The following is a 23,554-nucleotide window of genomic DNA, read 5'->3' as shown; positions in this document are numbered from 1 at the left end:
AGTGGTTTAAGCACTGGCATGCTACACCCAGGGTTGTAAGTTCAATCCTTGAGGGGGCCATTAGGGGCAAAAATCAGTACTTGGTCCTGCTAGTGAAAGCAGGGGGCTGGACTCAATGACCTTTCAAGGTCCCCTCCAGTTCTAGGAGATTGGTATATCTCCAATTATTATTAAATTCATCTTTGTTATTTTGGGGATCTGACTCTACTCACCAGCTCCATAAACAGGAGTAGATATCAGCCTAACAGTGCTGTAGACAGATGTTTCCTGATATTCCACAGAACGGGTACAGCAAGCTGCTGTCTCCTATGCTACTTCCCCAGTATGCTTCAACCATGAGCTTCTCCACATGAGAGGAAAAGCCAGTCTTCACTGCTTGCTCTGTTCTTGCAGTCCCTGCTGAGACTGTTCACTAGATCGAGACGGTTTTTCACTCCTAAGAAAAGGAGCCTTTAAACACATTGAGGATTTTTAGGTCTTGTAGCCAGTGGGATAAAGATATAAAAAACAAACAAACCAAAAAACCACACACACAATCAATCAGCAGTTGTAACAATTGCATTTTATTGTAGCCGTGGAATGCAGGAATAATTACTTGATCTCAAAAGGTACAGGTCCATTTATCGGGCAATGGGAAAATGGCTTAGCAGGTTGTTTCTCTACAGTTAAATTTCTACCATCTACTCTTAAGTGTGATTAGATATAAAAATGCCTCAGGTGATAACACTGGTATCAATCAAAACTAGATCTGGTCAGATTGAGAAGAAAGTCTGCTGAGCTGAGTTTAAATCAAGAGGACAGGGAAGATTGCTTTGCTATCCCTTAGATTTTCAATGGTGCACGGGCAGCTATGAACATCACTGCCCTTAAGATTAATGTAAATCAGACAGCAGAAGAGCCATACACCCACTGTGAATGTATGTGTTATAATGCATAAAAGCTAAATGTAAGCAGCAATTATGGCAAAGCTGAAGGTTGTTGCCGTAAATTTCCAGCTGCATAGGGTCTGAAGCTTGTATGAAAATAAACCTCCAGTTCATACAGTTCAATCTAGTTCCTCTACTTGCTTGCCTTTCCTAACACAATTAGGATCACAGATTTCAGCTAGTCATTACAATTTTTTAATCTCCCGCTTCAGTTTCTGAATCTCCAGATACAGTTTCTTCAGTTCCAGCAGGGTTCTCAGTTCTGTCAGAGGCACATCACAATGGAGAAACTCTTTACTTTCACGTGCTCCTGTGCATTCTTCAGTATTGCTTTGCTTTTTCTATTAAACAGAGAACGAGGGAATGGGATTATGCTGGAGAAGAGAAGAATTTACCTTTGAAGTATGCTTGCTCCTTTTTGGGTTTGAACCCTCAGTCAGCGTGTTACACATATCTGTATCATACAGTCTGTCTGACACAGACCTGATACTGAAAAGGCCTTCACACTTACAATTTTATTGACGTCTATAGGGGCTGATAGTTCTAAGAAACTTTGAGAAAGTTCTGAACAACTTGCAGAATCAGGCACCTGGATTGTCAACTCCTTGAGCCAGAACCAGGCCTCCATTTACAGTTTCACAGTACTAAGCACACTGGCAACTACTCATTAAAACAGTCATAAATTTGCTTTATACTGTGCCCTAGCCCAGCAGAAGATATGCCAGGTCTCATACCCTAGACTGCATTGGAAGCCATTCTATTTTATAATATGTCCAAGTTTCCATCCTGTGTGATTTTTACCTACCACATTTTACGAATTTTTTCTTTTTTTTGGCATGGAATAGGTGCTACAAAGAGAGAAAATCTCCTACTTCAAAGCACAAGAAAGGATGGGATGGAGGAAGGACATTCTTTTGCTTTCAGATCAATTCATTTTCCCCTTCTATTGTATCAATGGCACATCTCCCTACTTGGTCCCATTGAGTCATTAAAAGAATGAGGACTAAGACTTTAGAAATGCAAAACATTGTTTTGTTATTACTTCAACAAAACCCTCTGGAGTGTCATACTTACACATTTGGGTAATGCTGTCCAGTTGCCGCTGGCAGAGCAAGTAATGCTCAAGCTGTCTGTTGTAGGCAGGTACCAATGGTCTGAAAAATGGTACCCGGGAGAGCATTTGAAAGTAATGCTTTCATTTACATTGTACCACATTTTCTCATCTAATGCATTGACCATTCTTCCATTCTGCACATCTGGCTTTGAACACTGAACTGAAAGGAAAAAGCAGACGAGGAGGCAGTTCAGTGAGAGGAGATGCACTGTGAGTTCTGCTTATTGCCTGTAATGGAAAGCGGCAGCTCTACTTAAGGCCCCGTGCCCTTGGTTTACTTCACTCCAGCTGTTCTGGTTTAATCAGAGGAATAAACTACTTTTAACATCACACTCATAGTGACTCACTGGAAAAAACCAAACATCATGAGTTCAACAAGAAAAGGGCATGAATGAAATCCCGCCCAGTACTGTGTATCATGGCCATTTCATGGAGTCATCGGCAGCTGAAACACCACACTTGGGACAGCAGAGCACAGGTGCTTTGTTGGTTCATTTAAGGAAGTTTTACTGGCAGCCTTGGGACAATTGTGAATGTGAAGTTCACTCCCTTGCACACTTGTGGCCGCCTTCTAAATAGCCTCTTTGGTGTACTGCAGAATTAGCCCCCCACCCCTGTTGCAGTGAGGGACAATTGCAAGTCAGTGGAGTTGCCTTGGATTTACACAGGTGGAGCCAAGGGCAGAACTTGGTCCTTAACAGTGTCTTAAGCTTCTGTAGTGACACTCATCCTGCAGGATGCCAAAGGCTTTGATTAGAGACCCCAGTGACTGGCTCTGTACAGACCCCTTAGATAACAGTAAGGAACCCCTTCCCCAGTGAAACAACCACCTCTGGGGGTAGTAAGCATGAAGGGCTATTTGAGGACTGTCTACAGAATGCAGACCTGAATGAAGAACCTGATTTTCATGCACACTAAGGCCTCTGGCAACAGAGAGGGGCTTAGTTTAAATGAGACTCAGTCCCTGAGTCCTTAAAGTTTCATCTGGAAATCAGCCCCCACCACTCCTTTATCTCACCTCCAACCCCCACACAGCAATCTCTACAGAACTGAATGTGTCTACCTCCAAAGGAAGAAAGGCTGAGTCTGCCTTGGTGAGCTTCAAGTCTGTGACTCTATGGAGCCAGACTTGTCATACTTGAGGATTCGCACACTCAGCCACTCCGGCCAAGGAAGGGCTAGTCAATATCAAATTGATTAAGGGGCAGTCAGAGGCTGTTGGTTGTTTTTTTTTTTTGCAGGCTCAGATGTCATTGCTGTTCATTGGCATTGACTCAGTTGAGGAGTACAAGGCCTCACTTTTTCAGATTTTGGTACAAGCAGCCTGGGGTCCTTGATAAGCACCTTTTCTAAACTGGAAAAATCCATCATTAAAGCTGATCCACTCCTGAAGAAAGCTTCTTGGACCTAAACACCGGGGTTGCTTGGTCCTTATCCTATTAAATATATATTCCATTGATAAATATTTGATTTTTTGGGTTCCCTTCCACGATACAGCCAGGAGAGTTTCAGCAATGTGTGATTAGTCATAATTAGCATCGTTCTTTCAAGTACTTTCCTAACTAGTCCTCATAACACCTCTTCAAGGTAGCTTGGATCCATGATCTCCATTTTTACAGATGGGAAATGGAGGCAGAGAGGAGAAATCCCTTGCTCAAGTCACCCAGGGAGACTGGCCTGGGGCAGGAAGAGGGTAAGAACTTAAGGGCCTTGGTTTTCAGTGCTGCGCTCAGACCACCTCTCCCCCTATGGTGCTGTTACTAGGGCTCAGTGTACACGTGCCAGACTAATCGCCATACCTCAGTTTATCATTTACACTTACCTGGCTGACAACTTGGCACAGGAGGATTCCAGGTGTTGTCATCCTGACACTGACTCACTCTACTGCCATGGAGCAGGTAGCCTTCCTTGCAAGAGAACCGAACAGTGACATTGTATGTGAACGCTTGTCTTGTACTCATCATTTTTCCATTTTCAACCTCTGGCCTCGGACAGCGAACCACTGAAGGAAAATAACTAAATGGTTAGTTCTACATCTGAGACAGGGAACAAATCAAGGCCAATACACTTAAATAGCAACTGATCTGTTTCGAAGCATGCTAGAAATGGAGGGTAAAAAAACAAAACAAAACAAAAGCTACATAAGAATATCAGATTCTTGACCTTTTAGCAGACAATTCACAATGATATTGAGACTATTGGGAGGGGATAACTTTATATGGCAGGTTCGGTATGTGGGTGAATGCTTTCAATGCTGGTCTCTTTTTTCCCAGCCTCCTATCGCCAAATCAAGGCACCAGGGTTATTCCATTTTTTGGAATCAGGCTGTTCCCTCAAACACTCCCTGATGTTGCATCCAGAGGGACCCATACCTAAAGGGATGATTCCAGGACAACTGGGTTGGGAACTAGATCCAGGAGATGGGTCATTGGGTAGGGGGGAAAAGTCACTGGGAGTGAGACTCATGCATCAGCTGGGACAAAGGTCCATTGGCTGGTGACACTGGCGAGTGACAAAATCAGTAGGGGGTAATTTTTATATGTTTGACAACAGCGGTCTGTGGCAGAGGAGGTTCAGTGGTGGTTCCAGGCCAACAGTTTAGGTGGGGCACCATAACCCTCCTTAGCTGCTTTCTAGCTCTGCCTGGGGCTAGTAGCTCAGAGCCCATTCGCAAATCCTCTGATGCACCTGCCAGGCTGTACGTGTTAAGCATCTCCTGCACGCAGGGGAATCCTGCTGCTCCTACTGCACTCATTATTCCATGTGGGTTGCAAGAACAGCTGTCCCTGCTGAGCTCCTTCACATGGAAATTGGAAGATTTACCTGGTTATTTTAACAGCTGTGGGATCTATTCGGCTCTGGCAGTTTGCAGCCAGCACAGCAGTGGAGCCATCTGCACTCCAGGGTGAGATTTGCCACCAGACCAGGAGGGATAATGCTCCACCCAAAGCTTTAGTTTCCACCCAGGGAGCCATACGGATGAGGATACCTTGGGTCAGTGCAGCCTGAGTGCCGTAGCCACCCCCCACCCCCGCACCCCAGCTTTTCACCACCCACGTCAGCGGTAATCCTGGACTTCAAAGATGATTGTGGGAGGGATTAGGAGTGGCAGACAGCTCTGCTCATTTTCAGCCCCACTTACAAAAAGGGTTGGGATGTTATACCTGGGTCTCCTGAAAGTACCCTCTACTCTTTGTAATTTAGAGTTATGGAGAACGACTTACCTTTGCACTGCGGGGCAGGCCCGCTCCACATCATATTTACCCCATCAGATGTGCAATAAATGGAGGACTCTCCAATCAGTGATAAACCTTGTCCGCAGCTATAGGTCACTTGTGAGTCATAGGGGAAATATTCCTTCATCCCACCATTGTGCAGCCCGTTCATGAGAGTTGGAGGTCGGCCACAGGCTACACATGGATAGAAACAATGTAAGACCTGATGCTCCTCTCACTGACTCAGCAACAACTAGGGCAGCCCATGAAGTTACAGGGGAATCCAGCATTTGGTATTTAGACCATAGGTAAATTCTCTTTAACGGGGGCAGTTGATGGTCAGCTGCTTGAAAGATCAGTATAGTGGTCTGACCCCCCTCCATAGTGCTTAATCCTTCCAGAATCTCCTAGACAAACATCCCAACCCTCCTGCAACCTACCAACCCTCCCTGCTTCCCCCAACAAGTGTCTCAGTCTCACTGCCCATAACATCTCCCTCAGTGTAAGAACTATCTCACTCCTGCCACCCATCCACACTGAATGAAGAAGGGGAGTGATTGTAGAGGATGTTACAAGGGGGCTGAGCCAGGACTAATAGGAGGAAATTAAGAAAAGGAAAATTTAGGCTGAACATTAGGCAGTGCTTAATTTGTAATTAAAGAGGTGCCGGGGCTCAAACAAATTTTTTTTTAACTTTCATAACTGATGCAGCAAGACAAGAGGGGCTGGGGCTCTGAACTGCCAAGCCCAGAGGGGCCAGGGCTCAGCCCTGGCACAAATTAAGCAAAGTCATTATGAAAAAACTTACGGAAAGAGAGATCTAAGACTCTTCAATAATCTATGCAAAGGGGTGGGAGTTCCTTCAGCTGGCACATTTAACCTTCAGCCAGAAGCAGGCTTGGAGTTTAGACTGTAGGGAATACTTAGATGTTGATTCCCCCTCCCCCAGAATTGGACGAGGTCATTTATTTGGTATTTATTAATAACCTCTCATGATCCTTCTAATAATCCCCCTAGAAGTTGAGAGGTAAGGAGGCAGCCTTCCCGTTGTTGTTATTACGATCAATGGCAGCACATTTCTTCTGAACGGTAGGCTCTCTTCCCGTTTATACTCACTTTTATCACAAAATGGTACTGGAGGGTGCCACATCCCATCGCTCCGGCACACAATCCCCTCACTGCCTCTGAGGATGTAGTCAGGATCACATTGAAACACAACACGGTTGGCATACGTATATTCAGTTTCCACTGGAGAGATCTGTTTTCCATTTTCAACCACGGGCTTTGGACAACGAGTCTCTGAGCAACACCAACAGAGTTTTAGATATTTTTTTCAGAATAAGATAGAAGAAAAAAGTCACATTTGCCACAGTATTTAATGTTATGTATGTAATATACGTGTGTGAGTGTGATGTTTGGGGCTGCTTATAAAATTAAGGTGTTCAAAGTTCTCCTATCTGATTAGGGCTAGTGGGCAGAGAACAGCTGAGCAGGTGAAAAGTTGTACAGTAAATGCAGTTCATCACATCACACTGGTATCACCATGTCTACGGTACAGACACATTCACACAGCCAATTGCTCAATGTGTCCTGATTTTCAGAGGTGCTGAGCACCCACAACTCCAGCTGTAGTCAGATCTGCAAGTGCTCAGCACCTCGGGGCCAGCCAGGTGCCAAAGTGTTCCCTCCCTCCCCGCCACAAGAAGGTATTAATTGCTCTTCAATCTGTATATCAACTAAAGCAAAGAAAATTCAGGCAAAAATTGAGTTACTTACTCTGACATAGTTCTGAGACTTTAGACCAGGTAAAATTTGTAAAACAAGTGACATGAGAAGATACTCCAGGGATGCGTGTGTAACCTGGTCTGCAGGAGTAGGTCACTACAGTACCAACTAGAAACTCTCTCTGATCGCTTCTGTCAGCGTATGCAAGCACTGGCGGGTAGGAACATCTCCCTAACAATCCAAAACAAGACAGGGACCTGTAAAAGTCATTTAACCCTGAAACCTATGGAGAGTGAAGCATCCTTCTAAGAATGTGGCATGTGAGACCCAGCTGTGGAAATCAGTGGCCTACATTCTGCTCACCACTGCACTGAGAGCAGAACTTGGTTCAGTAACCGCAAAACCAAGTAGGGCAGAATTGTGGGCTGCGGTACGTGACAATGCAAAGTTACGAGGGGAGGGGACACAAACTGCAATGACTACCTGCTTCACAGGGGATAACAACAGCAAGCAATGAGAAGCATGAATAGCAGTAATCTGTAGTGAAGTGGTGTGATGCTAGCCCCTGCATGGAATTAAAAGGAGAACCGTTACACTGTTAAACACATCACCTTCCTTGAAAACAGTAAGTTTTCCCTTATGAAAAGATGGAATAAAGAGTTAGGATCTTATAGCAAATTTCCATTTGTATAGCAGCTTTTCTGAGGAGCTTTATAAACATCGGTGAGTGAATTCTCATCATACCCTTCTAGAGGTAGACACTGGAAAATAAGGAATCTCCATCTTCTATGCTGTCACAGGGACACCACAGGTGGTGTGTTTAGCTTATGTAAAATGAAAGTCACAGGCACTTTCTTGCTCTCTTGCAGGAAAGGTCATTTCTTTGTCTTCCTCTGAGCTGGGAAAGGACAGGCACCAAAACATTCCATGAATAAAACCCCCCAAAGTCAAAATCCAGCTTTTCCACTCTGCAGTCTTCCCAGTTTAGTGCCGCAGATGAAGATTAACTGCCCCAGCATTTGAATTACCTCCCAAACTCAGAGCTGTTTTTATCTGGTGTTGACTGGCCTCAGACTCTACTTTCCACAGCAAGCTGCACCTGGTCTTTCAGTATTAAACCCGGGCAATTACCCGCTGTCTTTTCTCATCATTTGCTTTTCCCAGAGGTCTGATCTCTCTGGCACTCAACTGAAAGTGAGAAAGGAACTTCAACAGAAAAAGGCTGCAGCCTAGATAGACATAAAATGGAAGAAAGAAAGCCTTGGGGGAAAAGACAGACAGATAATCACATTCACTCAATGATACAACATGCAACATCATGAGTTTTATAGACTATAGAAAGTTGCCCCAATATAGACACCCCACAAAGCATCACTCTACTCTGTCACACACTTACCTAGGTCACAAACAGGTAGCTGCGGATACCACTTGCCATCAGCTTGGCATTGAATCCTATCAGAGCCCCTGAGGATGTAACCAGGATCACACTGAAACGTTACACTGGTTCTGTACGTATAGCTATGTGGAAGTGGAGATTTCAGGCTTCCATGTGGAATATGTGGGACTGGACACTGAGTCTCTGCAAAACACCAAACAATGCTTTCCAGATTCTTTCATTACTTAGTGCACATCTTTTTAAAGTGTTGATTAATCCTCCCCACACTTCTGCAAGGCAAATAAGGAAGGAAACTATTTTACAAACAGAGAAACGGAAGCAGAGAAGCAAAGAGACTTGCCCAGAGCCTTTGAGGAAGACAATGGCAGAACCAGGATCAGAACTCTGAGTTCTCCATTGCCCAGGCATGTGCTGGCACCACATTATCTCTCCATGTGTTGTAATTATTCAGAATCTGAGTGTGTGTGTCAGAGAAGTGGTCAGAGCATAGCCCATCATTATATATATTCCACTCACAAATTGATCCAGGCAAATTTCATCTACTGTCACCTACACACTGGCTTTCTTTGCTGCCGTTGACTAGGTAGCTTTTGCTACAAGAAAACTCAAGAGTGACACTATATGTAAATACAAATTTTTTTGTAGTCATCCTTCCATTTTCAACCACTGAGGGAAATCAGCAAAGATGTCGGTGCTCAGTCTAAGACAGGGAACAATGAAAGCCAAGACACGTAGAAGACTGCTGCATCTATCTTCCAAACAATCTGAACTTTGTGAAAACGCATGGTCACAAGAGAACATCATATCTTCTTAATCTTGCTCTTGACCTTTGTGTTTAAGAAAAGTTCTTATTTCCACAGGTAGTCGCAACAGATCATTTCTTATTGCACTGGATTTGTGACGAAATTTGACTATTAGCAGGTCTCCTGGTGGGGAATATGGGAATACTGGAGATGGGATAATGTAGTATTCAATACATGAACATCTTCCATGCTGCCCACTTTTCCCTGCAGCTTCCTGCTGCTAAATCAAGCCACCAGAGTCAGTTCAACATTTTGGATTCAGACTATTCCTGCAAACGTACTGCTATTGCAGATTGGGAGGATTATAGGCTTAAGGGGATGCAGTCAGGACACCTGTACTGGGAACCAGTAGCCAGAATAAGGGTCAGGCACAGGTGGTGGAGAAATCAGTGTGAAAGGAGGACAAGTATTAGCTTGGATGTGGGTCAAACACCAGATCACATACACCTCTATCCTGATATAACGCTGTCATGGGAGCCAAAAAATCTTACCGCTTTATAGGTGAAACCTCATTATATTGAACTTACTTTGATCCGCCGGTGCACGCAGCCCCCCGCCCACGAGCACTGCTTTACCACATTATACCCAAATTCGTGTTATATCGAGTCGCGTTATAGCGGGGTGGAGGTGTATATGGGTGCTGGGTGACAGAGGAAACCTACAGTGTGCATCTCAGGGAGTAGGTTGTTGGGAACATTTAAGGCACTGGAAAGGAGTGGTCAGCAATGGGATGGCAGAGGGTGCATGGGTTATGGGGACACATAACACCAAATCATTCAAAAATCTTTTCTACCTTTTCCCAATATGAGTCATTTTAGTATAATGCAGAATGAGTTACCTTCACAACGAGGGGTAGGCTCGCTCCAGGTTGGAGTGACCTCATCACCAGCGACACACTGAATGGAGGCTTTTCCAATAAGTGAGAAGCCTCTGTCACATTTGTAAGTTACCGATGAGCCAACAACAAAAACTCTCTTGCCCCAGTCATTGTACTGGCCGTGGGAGATGTTCGGGGGTTGGGCACAAACTAGAATTGAAGAGAGAAAAATATACATTATTTATACAGTAGATAAAAATCTCTAAAAAGAAAAGGAGGTGACAGATTTCCAGCATTTCCTGATGCCATTACAGCAAAAAGCAGTCTTTCCAGAATACCTGAAAGAACACACCAGGTATGGCCAACAACCTGCTATCTTGGTGTTCATCTCTTGCTGTGCATGGCATCAGGACAGCACACACAAAAATGATGAAAAGATGGTTAAGTGTTTATGCGGCCATTTGGCTGCTGTGACAGTCATTCACATGCTCCGTGAACAGCACTGAAACAGGGATGATGATGATGATCCAGAGAGATGCTGAATGCTTGCAGCTTCCATTGACTAGAAGGTCAGGCCTTGACTCAGTAAATTGGCCCTGTTATACTTCCACTCCTCCAAATCCAGATCTGAACCTCCTCCAGCTGCTCAAAAGTTCTCCCAGCTTCCCAATCTTCCTCCAAGCTACCAAACCCTCGAGTCCCCCAACAAACACCTCAGCCCACTCCCACAACTGAACCTTCCTTGTAGATACACAGAGACATCCTTATCCCCAGCTGACCATCTCTTCCAAACTAGCAAAGAGAGAGGTTAGTTAGGGTGAAACAAGGGGATAGCACTAGGTCTGAGGGGTATGTAGCAGGGTGGTCCCCTGCTCCTGTCCTGAAGGGCTTAAAACAGCCCAGAAGAGGGCTGGGATGGGCAAAGTAAAACCCTGGCTGATTAGGGGAAGTGGCTGCTACTGGGGCCACGCCCCAAACTGAGCAACAGGGCCTTATCAGAAGGCCAAGGAAGCCAGGAGAAATAAGTCTCTCTCTGCCTGTAGAGGGAGAAGGGCCTGGCTGCAGGGAGTTAGATACAAGGTACCTGCGTGAAGCAGGGCTGGGGAAAGGCAGAGGAGCTTGGGAGCTCCAGCCTGGAAAGCCCTCTGGCTGCAGCCTAGCATTGGGCTAAAAGATACTGGGGCTTACAGGGAGCAGCCCAGGGGTAGGACAAGGCAGCAGGTCCAAACCCTCCTTGCCAGTGATGAGTAGGCTGATACCGCAGTCTGCCCCAGGGTGTGGGGCTAGACAATGACTGTCAGTAGCCATCTACTGAAGCAAGGTGGGGATAGAAGATGGGGGTTTCCCAGGGAGGAGAGACCCTGAAAGAAAAGGGTTACTGCCAGGGGGCAGAACCCCATGTAAAAGGGCACTGGGTCCAGGGAGGGACGTGGGGACCAGAGGACAGGCAGATCACAGGCCTGCAGAGGGCGCTCCAGAGCTGGAACTGAGCTAATTCCCAGAAGTCACCAGCAGGAGGCGCTGCAGGAGTGAGTCTGCACATCCACAGGATAATATTGTTTTTATTAGTGGATGATTTTAGTCATTGGAGGTGACCCATGGAATTAATACACATTTTCATAGCATGATAATAAATTAGTCCCAGGGAAGCTCCTATACATATACCCACAGCTTGGAAAATGCCTTTGAGTGACTAAAATCCTCAAAAGGCCCTTTGAAAATAATTGGATGCCTAAAACTCTGAGGACCTTTCTGAGGAGCTTTATAAACATCGGTGAGTGAATTCCCATCATACCCTTCTAGAGGTAAACACATGAAAATAAGGAAATCTCCATCTTCTATGCTGTCACAGGGATACCTCAGGTGGCATGTCTAGTTTTTGTAAAATGAAAGTCACAGGCACTTTCTTGCTCTCTTGCATAAAAGGTGTTTTCCTTGTCCTCCCCTGAGCTGGGAAAGAACAGGCATCAAAACAGTCCATGAATAAAAACTCAGAAATCAAAATCCAGCTTTTCTACTCTGCAGTCTTCCCAGTTTAGTGCCGCAAATGAAGATTAACTACCCTAGCATTCGAATTATCTCCCAAACTCAGAGCTGTTTTTATCTGGTGTTGACTGGCCTCAGACTCTGCTCTCCGCAGCAAACTGCACCTGGTCTTCAGTATTAAACCCAGGCAATTAGCCCCTGTCTTTTCTCACCAATTGCTTTCCCCTGAGATCTGAACTCTCTGGTGCTCATTTGATTCCCAAAAGAAAGTGAGAAAGGAACTTCAACAGAAAAAGGCTGCACCCTAGATAGACATAAAATGGAAGAAAGGAAGCCTTGAGGGAAAAGACAAACAGACAATCACATTCACTCAGTGATACAACATGCAACATCATGAGTTTTATAGACTATAGAAAGTTGCCCCAATATAGACACCCCACAAAGCATCACCCTACTCTGTCACACACTTACCTAGGTCACAAACGGGTAGCTGCGGATACCACTTCCCATCAGCTTGGCATTGAATCCTATCAGAGCCCCTGAGGATGTAACCAGGATCACACTGAAACGTTACACTGGTTCTGTACGTGTAGTTATGTGGAAGTGGAGATTTCAGGCTTCCATGTTGAATACGTGGGACTGGACACTGAGTCTCTGTAAAATACCAAACAAGAGTTTCCAGATCCTTTAATTACTTAGTGCGTGTCTTTTTAAAGTGCCGATTAACCCTCCCCACACCTTTGCAAGGCAAATAAGGAAGGAAACTATTTAACAAACAGAGAAACTGAGGCAGAGAAGCAAAGAGACTTGCCCAAAGCCTGAGAGAAAGGCAATGGCAGAACCAGGATTAGAACTCTGAGTTCTCCATTGCCCAGGCATGTGCTGGCACCGCATCACCTCTCTATACATTGTAATTATTCAGGATCTGAGTGTGTGTGTCAGAGAAGTGGTCAGAGCATAGCCCATCATTATATACATCCCACTCACAAGTTGATACAGGAAAATTTCATCTACTGTCACCTAGGCACTGGCTTTCTTTGCTGCCATTGACTAGGTAGCTTTTGTTACAAAAAAAAAATCAAGAGTGACACGATATGTAAATAGAAATATTTTTGTAGTCATCCTTCCATTTTCAACCACTGAGGGAAAAACAGCAAAGATGTTGGTGCTCAGTCTCAGACAGGGAACAATGAAAGCCAAGATACATAGAGGACTGCTGCTTCTATCTTCCAAGCAATTTGAACATTGTGAAAACAGATGGCCACAAAAGAACATCAGATTTTCTTAATCTTGCTCTTGACCTTTGTGTTTAAGGAAAGTTCTTATTTCCACAGGCAGTCGCAACAGATCATTTTTTATTGCACTGGATTTGTGATGAAATTTGACTATTAGCAGGTCTCCTGGTGGGGATTATGGGAATACTGGAGATGGGACAATGCACCATTCAATACATGAACACCTTCCATGCTGCCTGCTCCTCCCTGCAGCTTCCTGCTGCTAAGTCAAGCCACCGGGGTCATTTCAACTTTTTGGATTCAGACTGTTCCTGCAAACGTACTGCTGTTGCAGACATGAAGGATTATAGATTTAGGGGATGCTATAAGGATAGTTGTACTGGGAACCAATTGCTAGAATAGGGGTCAGGCACAGGTGGTTGAGAAATCAGTGTGAAAGGAGGACTAGCATTAGCTTGGATGTGAGTCAAACAGCAGATCAAATATATGGCCGCTGGGTGAGAGAGGAAACTGGCAGCACACATCTCAGGGAGTAGGTTGTTGGGAACATTATGGGATGGCAAAGGGTGCATGGGTTATGGGGACACATAACACCAAGTCATTCAAAAATCTTTTCTACTCTTTCCCAATACGAGTCCTTGTAGTGTAATACAGAATGAGTTACCTTCACACTGAGGGGTAGGCTCACTCCAGGTTGGAGTGACCTCATCACCAGCGACACACTGAATGGAGGCTTTTTCAACAAGTGAGAAGCCTCTGTCACATTTGTAAGTTACCGATGAGCCAACAACAAAAACTCTCTTGCCCCAGTCATTGTGCTGGCCATGGGAGATGTTCGGGGGTTGGGAACAAACTAGAATTGAAGAGAGAAATATACATTATTTATACAGTAGATAAAAATCTCTAAAAAGAAAAGGAGATGACAGAATTCCAGCATTTCCTGATGCCATTACAGCAAAAAGCAGTCTTTCCAGAATACCTGAAAGAACACACCAGGTATGGCCAACAACCTGCTATCTTGGTGTTCATCTCTTGCTGTGTGTGGCATCAGGACAGCACACACAAAAATGATGAAAAGATAGTTAAGTGTTTATGTGACCATTCAGCTGCTGAGACAGTCATTCACATGCTCCGTGAACAGCACTGAAACAGGGATGATGATGATGATCCAGAGAGATGCTGAATGCTTGCAGCTTCCATTGACTAGAAGGTCAGGCCTTGACTCAGTAAATTGGCCCTGTTATACTTCTACTGCTCCAAATCCAGATCTGAACCTCCTCCAGCTGCTCAAAAGTTCTCCCAACTTCCCAATCTTCCTCCAAGCTACCAAACCCTCTGAGCCCCCCAACAAACACCTCAGCCCACCCCCACAACTGAACCTTCCCTGTAGATACACAGAGACATCCTTATCCCCAGCTGCCCATCTCTTCCAAACTAGCGAAGGGGGAGGTTAGTTAGGGTGACACAAGGGGGTAGCACTAGGTCTGAACGGTAATGTAGCTGTTCTTAGTGGATGGTTTTAGTCATTGGAGGTGACCCATGGAATTAATACACATTTGACAGCATGATGGTAAACTAATCCCAGGGCTGCTCATGTACATACACCCACAGCTTGGAAAATGCCTTTGAGTGACTAAAATCCTCACAAGGCCTTTGGAAAATAATTGGATGCCTAAAACTCTTTTCAGGTGCTGAGCATTTTGAGACCTGATCCCCTCCACTACTCAGACACAGAGCTGCAGTTTGCATTTGCACCACTATCCTCCCTTAAGAGGAGCATAGGGGGATAGGATCTTTAATCTGTACCAGGAGCTCCATACTACCCCCAGTAACAAAGGCTGCTATGAGATGCACTGAATCTCAGGGTCCCAGCCTGTAGGGAACTGGGACATACTCAGGCTGGCCTAGCAGTCAGAGCCGGGCTGACGATTGCCCACCAGGGACAGGAGCCACCAGGCCAGAGTTGGAAGAATCACAGTTCTCCGCCATTTACACTGACCTGGTTCGCAAACTGGTACGGCAGGATCCCATGTGCCATCATGTTTACAGTGAATCTGAGCATTTCCGTTGTTATTGCCTTTGATACCATACCCCAAATCACATTCAATTGTAACGTTGTCCCCAAGTGCATAGGTCTCCTCTCCAGGTCTAGGCATTGGTGTCTGTGTTCCGTTGTTAACATCTGGAGCTGGACAACGAACTTCTGAGAAACAACAAGAACAGCAACAGCGTTAAATCACAGCAAAGACAATTGTGTGGCCGCAGATTCATTTTACCAGATGAACCCGAAAGCTTTGGAAGCTATGGAAAATTGGCATTTCCTTGACATTGCTGAAGAGGGTTGGTTTTAGAGAAAGTTTTCTCTCCTGGGCAGAAACAGCATGTGGGTCAAGGGCCTTCATTTTCATTGTTCTTATGGGCAGTTGTTCTGATTGCAGCTGGCAGAGTATTTTTGGCCTTCACCACAGATAGACTCAGGCCTGGTCTACACTACGCGTTTAAACCGATTTTAGCAGCGTTAAACCGATTTAACGCTGTACCCGTCCACACTACGAGGCCCTTTATATCACTATAAAGGGCTCTTTAAATCAGTTTCTGTACTCCTCCCCGACAAGAGAAGTAGCGCTAAAATCGGTATTACCATATTGGATTAGGGTTAGTGTGGCCGCAAATTGACGGTATTGGCCTCCAGGCGGTATCCCACAGTGCACCACTGTGACCACTCTGGACAGCAATCTCAGCTCGGATGCAGTGGCCAGGTAAACAGGAAAAGTCCCGCGAAATTTTGATTTTCATTTCCTGTTTGCCCAGCGTGGAGCTCTGATCAGCACGGGTGGCAATGCAGTCCTAAATTCAAAAAGAGCTCCAGCATGGACCGTATGGGAGATACTGGATCTGACCGCTGTATGGGGAGACAAATCTGTTCTATCAGAGCTCCGTTACAGAAAACGAAATGCCAAAGTATTTGAAAAAAAAATCTACAGGCTACACAGTGCTGCGTGACAAGCGTAACGGGAAGCCAGAGACTCAAACGGACGCTCATGGAGGGAGAGAGGGGATACTGAGGACTCCAGCTATCCCACAGTCCACAGCAGTCTCCGAAAAGTATTTGCATTCTTGGCTGAGCTCCCAATGCCTGTAGATTTAAACACATTGTCCAGCGTGGTTCAGGGAATAGCTCGTCAATTTACTCCCTCCCCCCCACCGTGAAAGAAAAGGGAAAGAAATCGTTTCTTGACTTCTTTCAATGTCACCCTATGTCTACTGAATGCTGCTGGTAGACGCGATACTGCAGCAGTGAAGAGAGTATCTGCTCCTCTTCTTCCCCTGGTGGCAGATGGTGTAGTAGGACTGGTAACCGTCCTTCTTATGAACCCGTGAGTGCTCCTGGCTGGCTTCAGGTGAGGCTGGCCGGGGGCGCCTGGGTGAAAATAGGAATGACTCCCGGTCATTCCCAGTAGATGGTACAGAACAGCTAGTAACCGTCTTCATCATAGGAACTGGGGGCTGAGCTCCATCAGCCCCCTCCCTTTCCTGTATAAAGAAAAGATTCTGTACTGCCTGGACTGTCATAGCAGTGGGATGCTGGGCTCCTCTCCCTCACACCGCTTAATGTCCTGCCTGGACTATCATAGCACCAGAAGGCTGTCTTCCCCCTCATTTTATGTCACTAAAAACTCAGTGTTTCTTATTCCTGCATTCTTTATTGCTTCATGACACAAATGGGGGGGGGCACTGCCACAGTAGCCCAGGAAGGTTGGGGGAGGAGGGAAGCAACGGGTGGGGTTGTTGCAGGGGCACCCCCCATGAATGGCATGCAGCTCATTATTTCTGCAGGATCTGACACAGAGCAGCTGTATTCTCTAATACACTGCTTCTCTAGTATATTTGCCCCATATTCTAGGCAGGACTGACTCTATTTTTTGAAACCATAAAGGAGGGATTGACTCGGAGAGTCATTCCCAGTTTTGCTTTTGCGCCCGTGGCCGATCTCAGCCAGGGGCTCCCATAATAGCAGCAGACAGCACAGAAGGACAGATAACCATCATCTCATTGCCAAATTACACTAGCAGCAGACGGTACAGAACAACTGGTAACCATCTCTGCTATCATGCAAAACCAAATGAATGCTGTTGTGTAGCGCTGGAGTATCGCCTCTGTCCGCGGCATCCAGTACACACACGGTGACTGTAAAAAAAAAAAGCTGAACGGGCTCCACAGTTGCCGTGCTATGGCGTCTGCCAGGGCAATCCAGGGGAAAAGGGCGCGAAATGATTGTCTGCCGTTGCTTTCCCAGAGAAAGGAATGACTGATGACATTTACCCAGAACTACCTGTGACAATGATTTTTGCCCCATCAGCCACTGGGCCCTCAACCCAGAATTCTAAGGGGTGGGGGAGACTGCTGGAACTATGGGATAGCTATGGAATAGCTACCCACAGTGCAACGCTCTGGAAATCGACGCTAGCCTTGGACCATGGATGCACACCGCCGAATTAATGTGCTTAGTGTGGCCGCGTGCACACGACTTTATACAATCTGTTTTATAAAACCGGTTTATGTAAAATCGGAATAATCCCGTACTGTAGACGAACCCTCAGTGATTAGCACCTGCTGTGTTATGACCATACTATGTATAAGAAGGCAGATGATATGCTGTGATCTATCTTGATCACTATCTACTTTAGGTGCAGGTGGAGATGGTGGATGGGGGCAACAGATCTGTCTGTAAGCATAGAAAGGTGGCAGATTTTAAGAAGTATAACATGGAATTCATAGCCCAGGGGTAGATGCAAACTTTAAGCTACCGTTTTACCTTCCCAGTACTGAACTGCTCCACGCAGACAGCCCTGGGGACCTGTGTCAAGCTGCCTATGGGTTTGGCTTCAGCTTTATCCAGAATCTCTACAGTGCTGTGTGCTGTGAAATGCCCCAACACATCCCTCCCATTGGCACACCACTTGCCCCAAGCCTTGAAAGAGGATCCTGGGAAGACAGCCCTACTGTTGGCTTTGGATGGAGTCCTCTTCTGGATGGATCCGGGGCATTTAAAGACCTGTTCTGTCACTTTGGACCTTTTCCTTGGCATAAAGGGGCCAGACTGGATCGCTCTTCAAATTGCTAACCGCAATCCCCAGTGTTAACAGGAAGAGAAGACCCTGACTATCCTTCCTTCTCTCTCACCCCCATCTCTACACTTTGAACCATACACAAGCTGGCTATAAACACAGTCTCCCCATTGGTGTTAAATTTGCTCAATTAAAACAAAGATAATTTGGCCAAATACTTACTTTGACAAAAGTTCAGAGCTGAAGACCAGGTCGAATTTTGAAGACAAGTAACATGCCCTTGCCTAATTCCAGCAATCAGCTGATAACCTGGGCGGCAGCTATATTTAATCACCATCCCGGCTGGAATCAATGTGCCAACATCAGTCTTCCGAACAGCATTGGGAATGTTAGGTGGATCAACACAATAACCTGTGAAAGTAGAATGAATTATATTGTGAAAATAGAAAGGATTAAAGAAAACTTGTCTGTACCTTTAAGCAAAACTGCTGGAATGCTGCAATCCAGGTGTCAGGAATACAGACATTAACATAGTACAATTGCACCGTTTAAGGGCTATTGGTGAAGTATTAGCCTTAGATCAATAAGAGTTAGTAAGGAAGTAGGATATGCATGCTGTGCCCCAGGTGAATTTTACTGTTTTGCTTTCTTTGTCCCTTTGTCTAATTCCTGCTCTTTAATCTGTATAAATAAGACAGTTTGGGTCTTGCATGGCCACTCACATTATCTGGGTGTTATTGGCAGAGCGCTGCGCTAATAAAACAGAGTGGTCTGACAAATTGTGAGTCCTGATTCTAACTTTGACAAACCTAAGGATAAAACATGAAGAATATAAGGACATACTTGGCTAGGAAAACCTATTGAGATGAAATCTCCTCTACAAGAATGTGATGTGAGAGACATAGCTGGGGAAAATTAGAGGTCCATATTCTACTCTCCCTAGCTCAGATCCATACAATCCTATTGCCCAGAATTTAGCTCAGTCATTGCAAGGAAACTGCATGGAAAATACAAGAAAAACAAATGGGAATGTGGGTGGCCGTCACTATACGATTCTAGCCTGCGTTTGGAATTAGAAAGGGAAATGCAAAGCCCTGACCTAAACCAGATGGTGTTTCTGTTTGTCTGTAACATGCAGCATTGTTGTAGTCGTCATGGTCCCAGGATATTAGAAAGAGACCAGGTGGGTGAGGGAATATTTTATTGGTGAAAGTCACAAGCTTAGGGCTTGCACAGAGCTCTTCTGCATGTTGGTAACATGCTAACTTCTGAACACCACATCCAATCAATTGCACAATTTCAGGGAGCTTTCTAGGCATCAGTAGGCAGAAGCCTATTGGTTTTGGTGGAATGTGGACAATTGGAAGATGGATGAGGAACAAACAGAGCTTTTGCATCTGGTAATTGTCAATAGATCAAAGAACTGGTTGATCTCAGCCATTAACACCTTCTAGCATAATACCTGCCATCTCAACACTGCCTGTTCTCCCAGTACCATTTAAAACAGGGGAGGGCAAACTGTGGCCCTTCAGGGCTTTGAGTCCGGCCCGTGGGAAACAGAGCGGGGTGGGAGGTGGCTCACAGGGATCTCATGGTGGAGAATGGAGGAACGAAAGAAGCCCAGTGGTGTGTGCAATGAGCTCAGCCTACAGACATAACCAAGTGTCCAAATCTCTAATTAATTTCAAACTATAGAATGGTTTAAACCAGAATCCCTGTTTTCAATGGTAAAGTCATTTAACAGCAGCATCATGGGGCTGTCTCAGCTCAGTGAGAATCAGGCTGCTGTGACAATTTCCTCTTTTTCTAAAAATAAAACATGACACTGGTTGCACAACTGCAATAGGTGTCAGTTCAGTGCACATCCCCACAGGCAAGCCAGAAGCACGCCTGTTCCTGAGCCAGCTTGTATATCTAGCCTCAGTCAGGCTGGGCAGACTGCGCACTGCAGATCCCGCATGGAGATTGTCTCACCAAGTCAGTTATGCTCAGTAGCAATTACATTAGCAGTGGTCTTATTCCGGTCACAATCACACTGATCAGGCACCAGGGAAATGCTGATCACTATTAGACGTTAGAACCCCTATTCATATCCCCTCTTAGTCTCCTCTTTTCCAAGCTGAAAAGTCCTAGCCTCTTTAATCTCTCCTCATATGGAACCTGTTCCAATCCCCTAGTCATATTAGTTGCCCTTTTCTGAACTTTTTCTAATGCCAGTATATCTTTTTTGAGATGAGGAGACCACTTCTGTACACAGTATTCAAGATGTGGGTCTAGCATGTATTTGTATAAGGGCAATAAAATATTCTCTGTCTTATACTCTATCCCTTTTTGAATGATTCCTAACATCCTGTTTGCTTTTTTGACCACCACCTCACACTGCATGGACCTCTTCAGAGAATTATCCATGATGATTCCAAGATTAATGTCCTGATTAGTTGTAGCTAAATTAGCCCCCATTGTGTTGTAGGTATAGATGGGATTATTTTTTCCAATGTGTATTACTTTACGTTTATCCACATTACATTTCATTTGCCATTTTATTGCCCAATCACTTAGTTTTGTGAGATCTTTTTGAAGTTCTTCACAGTCTGCTTTGGTCTTAACTATCTTGAGCAGTTTAGTATCATCTGCAAACTTTGCCACCTCACTGTTTACCCCTTTCTCCAGATTATTTATGAATAAATTAAATAGGATTGGTCCTAGCACTGACCTTTGGGGAGCATCATTAGTTACCCCCTCCATTTTGAAAATTTACCATTTATTCTTACCCTTTGTTCCCTGTCTTTTAACCAGTTCTCAATCCATGAAAGGATCTTCCCTCTTATCCCATAACAACTCAATTTACCTAAGAGCCTTTGGTGAGGGATCTTGTCAAAGGCTTTCTGGAAATTTAAGTACATTATGTCCACTGGATCCTCTTTGTCCACGTGTTTGTTGACCCCTTCAAAGAACTTTAATAGATCAGTAAGACATGATTTCCCTTTACAGAAGCCTTGTTGACTTTTGCCCAACAATTTATGTTCTTCTATATGTCTGACAATTTTATTCTTTATTATTGTTTCAACTAATTTGTCCGGTACTGACGTTAGACTTCTCCGTCTGTAATTGCTGGGATCACCTCTAGAGCCCTTTTTAAATATTGGCGGTACATTAGCTATTTTCCAGTCATTGGGTACAGAAGCTGATTTAAAGGACAGGTTGCAAACCATAATTAATAGTTCCACAATTTCACATTTGAGTTGTTTCAGAACTCCTGGATGATTGCCATCTGGTCCTAGTGACCTGTTACTGTAAAATTTATCGATTAATTCCAAAACCTCCTCTAGTGACACTTCAATCTGTGACAATTCCTCAGGTTTGTCACCTACAAAGGATGGCTCAGGTTTGGGAATCTCCCTAACATCCTCAGCCATGAAAACTGAAGCAAAGAATTCATTTCGTTTCTTGGCAGTGACTTTATTGTCTTTAAGCGCTCCTTTTGTGTCTCGATCATCAAGGGGCCCCACTGGTTGTTTAACAGGCTTCCCGCTTCTGAGGTACTTAAAAAACATTTTGGTACTACCTTTTGAGTTTTTGGCTCGCCATTCTTTAAATTCCTCTTTGGCTTTTCTTATTATATTTTTACACTTAATTGGGCAGTGTATATGCTCCTTTCTATTTACCTCGCTAGGATTTGACTTCCGCTTTTTAAAAGATGCTTTTTTATCTCTCACTGCTTTTTTTACATGGTTGTTAAGCCACAGTGGCTCTTTTTTAGTTCTTTTACTGTGTTTTTTAATTTGTGGTACACATTTAAGTTGGGCCATTATGGTGTCTTTGAAAAAATCATAGAATCATAGAATATCAAGGTTGGAAGGGACCTCAGGAGGTCATCTAGTCCAACCCCCTGCTCAAAGCAGGACTAATCCCCTGTCAGATTTTTACCCCAGTTACCTAAATGAACCCCTCAAGGATTGAACTCACAACCCTGGGTTTAGCAAGCCAAAAAGTGTCTATGCAGCTTGCCACTGCTATGCAGGAGTCACTGCCCAAACACAGGCTGCATGCAAGGCTGGCCAGTTTTGTATGAAGGCTCTGTGCATGTATGTCCGTGAACAGAGGCACTCAGGGAACAGGCAGAGAGAACCTGCCCAGGCAGCCAGAAGCAGACAGAGAAGGAGCAGGAAAGCCAAGGAGATGGCAAGAAATGCACTGGTAATGTGGTCTGAGAGAAAACAGAGAGCAGAAGCTTTTCAGTAGTGTGCTGGCAGGAACGAGGCTTGGAACGGTGAGCAAGAAACCTGTCTCTGGTGTGATTCCTACTGTTTCGGGGAATCAGGACTTTTGTCTACTTTCTCTTTAAATAAACAGGATTGCATCAGAGAAATACCGAGCTTCATCATCAATTTCTCCTCCTAACAGAAACAGCCTGCAAGACCCTGCATACTGGCTAACCATTCAGGCCAAACAGTTCTTTTCAACCTGTCGCATCCAAGCATTTACAGTGCGCGCTCAGCTTGAAACATGGGAGTCGTCCCATGGAAGTCAACACCACCTGTGTGCTTAAAGTTAAGCACGTGCTCAAGAGCTTTGTGGAACAGGGTCTTAAGGAAAGAAAAGCACCATCTCCATTTGGAACTGCAGGAGAAACGTAGCAAGGCAGAGCTGGAATTTGGCCAGGAAACCAGGATCAGAGCGGTAAGAACGGCATGGGATCTTCAGCGACCACAAGCGCCCAGGAGCTTGCCAGAGAGAAGCAAAGGGAGAGTCAAGGGGTGCGAGCGTAGGGGAAAGCCAGGAGAGGGGAGAAGGTGGGGATGGGATTGAAGGGAGAGGCTCATCCTCCTACTCACTGAGAACTTCCCCAGGCTGCAGCATGAGTACCAGGGTCCCCAGGAGCCGCAGGATCCAGCCAGAGGGAAGTGACATCATGGTGCCAGGTGAGTTCCCAGAGAATGGTGGTGACAGCGCAGTCCAGGCAGGGCTGAAGTTGCTCCTCACCCTGCGCACTGTGCAACACGGACCCCAGGCATGGCCACCCTAGGCACATGAGGCAAGGGGAAGTGGGAGTCCATGCTCTGCTGCTGCAGGGGCCCAGGAAGGGGATGGGCAGAGGGTGCACATGCTGCCCAGCCCCCTCTGTAGTGTTGTTCTCATGGCATAGTGCAAGTGATAGAGCCGGATACAGCTGCAGTTAGTACCGTAACAGAGGCAGGCTGTGGTCACCCCCTCAGCATAGGAAACACCTGGGGGTGACAGCATTTCCTCCCCCTGCCTCCTTCCAAA

At 45.3% G+C, this 23,554-nt stretch overlaps 1 protein-coding gene across 3 annotated transcripts; it reads right to left on the bottom strand.

The window, feature by feature from the left end:
• Nucleotides 1-543: 543 nt before the first annotated feature.
• LOC115650944 (C4b-binding protein alpha chain-like) lies at nucleotides 544-23,404 on the bottom strand. Of its 3 annotated transcripts, XM_030561637.1 has the most exons (13): nucleotides 23,122-23,402; nucleotides 18,509-18,697; nucleotides 15,217-15,420; nucleotides 13,882-14,070; nucleotides 12,454-12,636; nucleotides 10,018-10,206; nucleotides 8,377-8,559; nucleotides 7,032-7,211; nucleotides 6,372-6,554; nucleotides 5,265-5,450; nucleotides 3,863-4,042; nucleotides 2,001-2,200; nucleotides 544-1,267 (listed from the first exon to the last, which is right to left on the bottom strand). In XM_030561637.1, exons 1-13 carry the CDS (start codon nucleotides 23,198-23,200, stop codon nucleotides 1,112-1,114), a joined length of 2,301 nt encoding a protein of 766 aa, XP_030417497.1. In that variant the 5' UTR covers nucleotides 23,201-23,402; the 3' UTR covers nucleotides 544-1,111. The 3 variants fall into 3 exon arrangements, with proteins under 3 accessions (XP_030417497.1, XP_030417499.1, XP_030417498.1); XM_030561639.1 differs by lacking the exons at nucleotides 8,377-8,559; nucleotides 10,018-10,206 and having other exon boundaries at nucleotides 23,122-23,404; XM_030561638.1 differs by lacking the exons at nucleotides 12,454-12,636; nucleotides 13,882-14,070 and having other exon boundaries at nucleotides 23,122-23,403.
• Between the last annotated feature and the right edge of the window lie 150 nt (nucleotides 23,405-23,554).

Source organism: Gopherus evgoodei, chromosome 4, assembly GCF_007399415.2.
Source record: "Gopherus evgoodei ecotype Sinaloan lineage chromosome 4, rGopEvg1_v1.p, whole genome shotgun sequence".
In the NCBI taxonomy this organism is placed as follows: domain Eukaryota; kingdom Metazoa; phylum Chordata; order Testudines; family Testudinidae; genus Gopherus; species Gopherus evgoodei.
The sequence above is the reverse complement of the archived record's forward strand: the minus strand, read 5'-3'. Positions and strand labels throughout refer to the sequence as shown.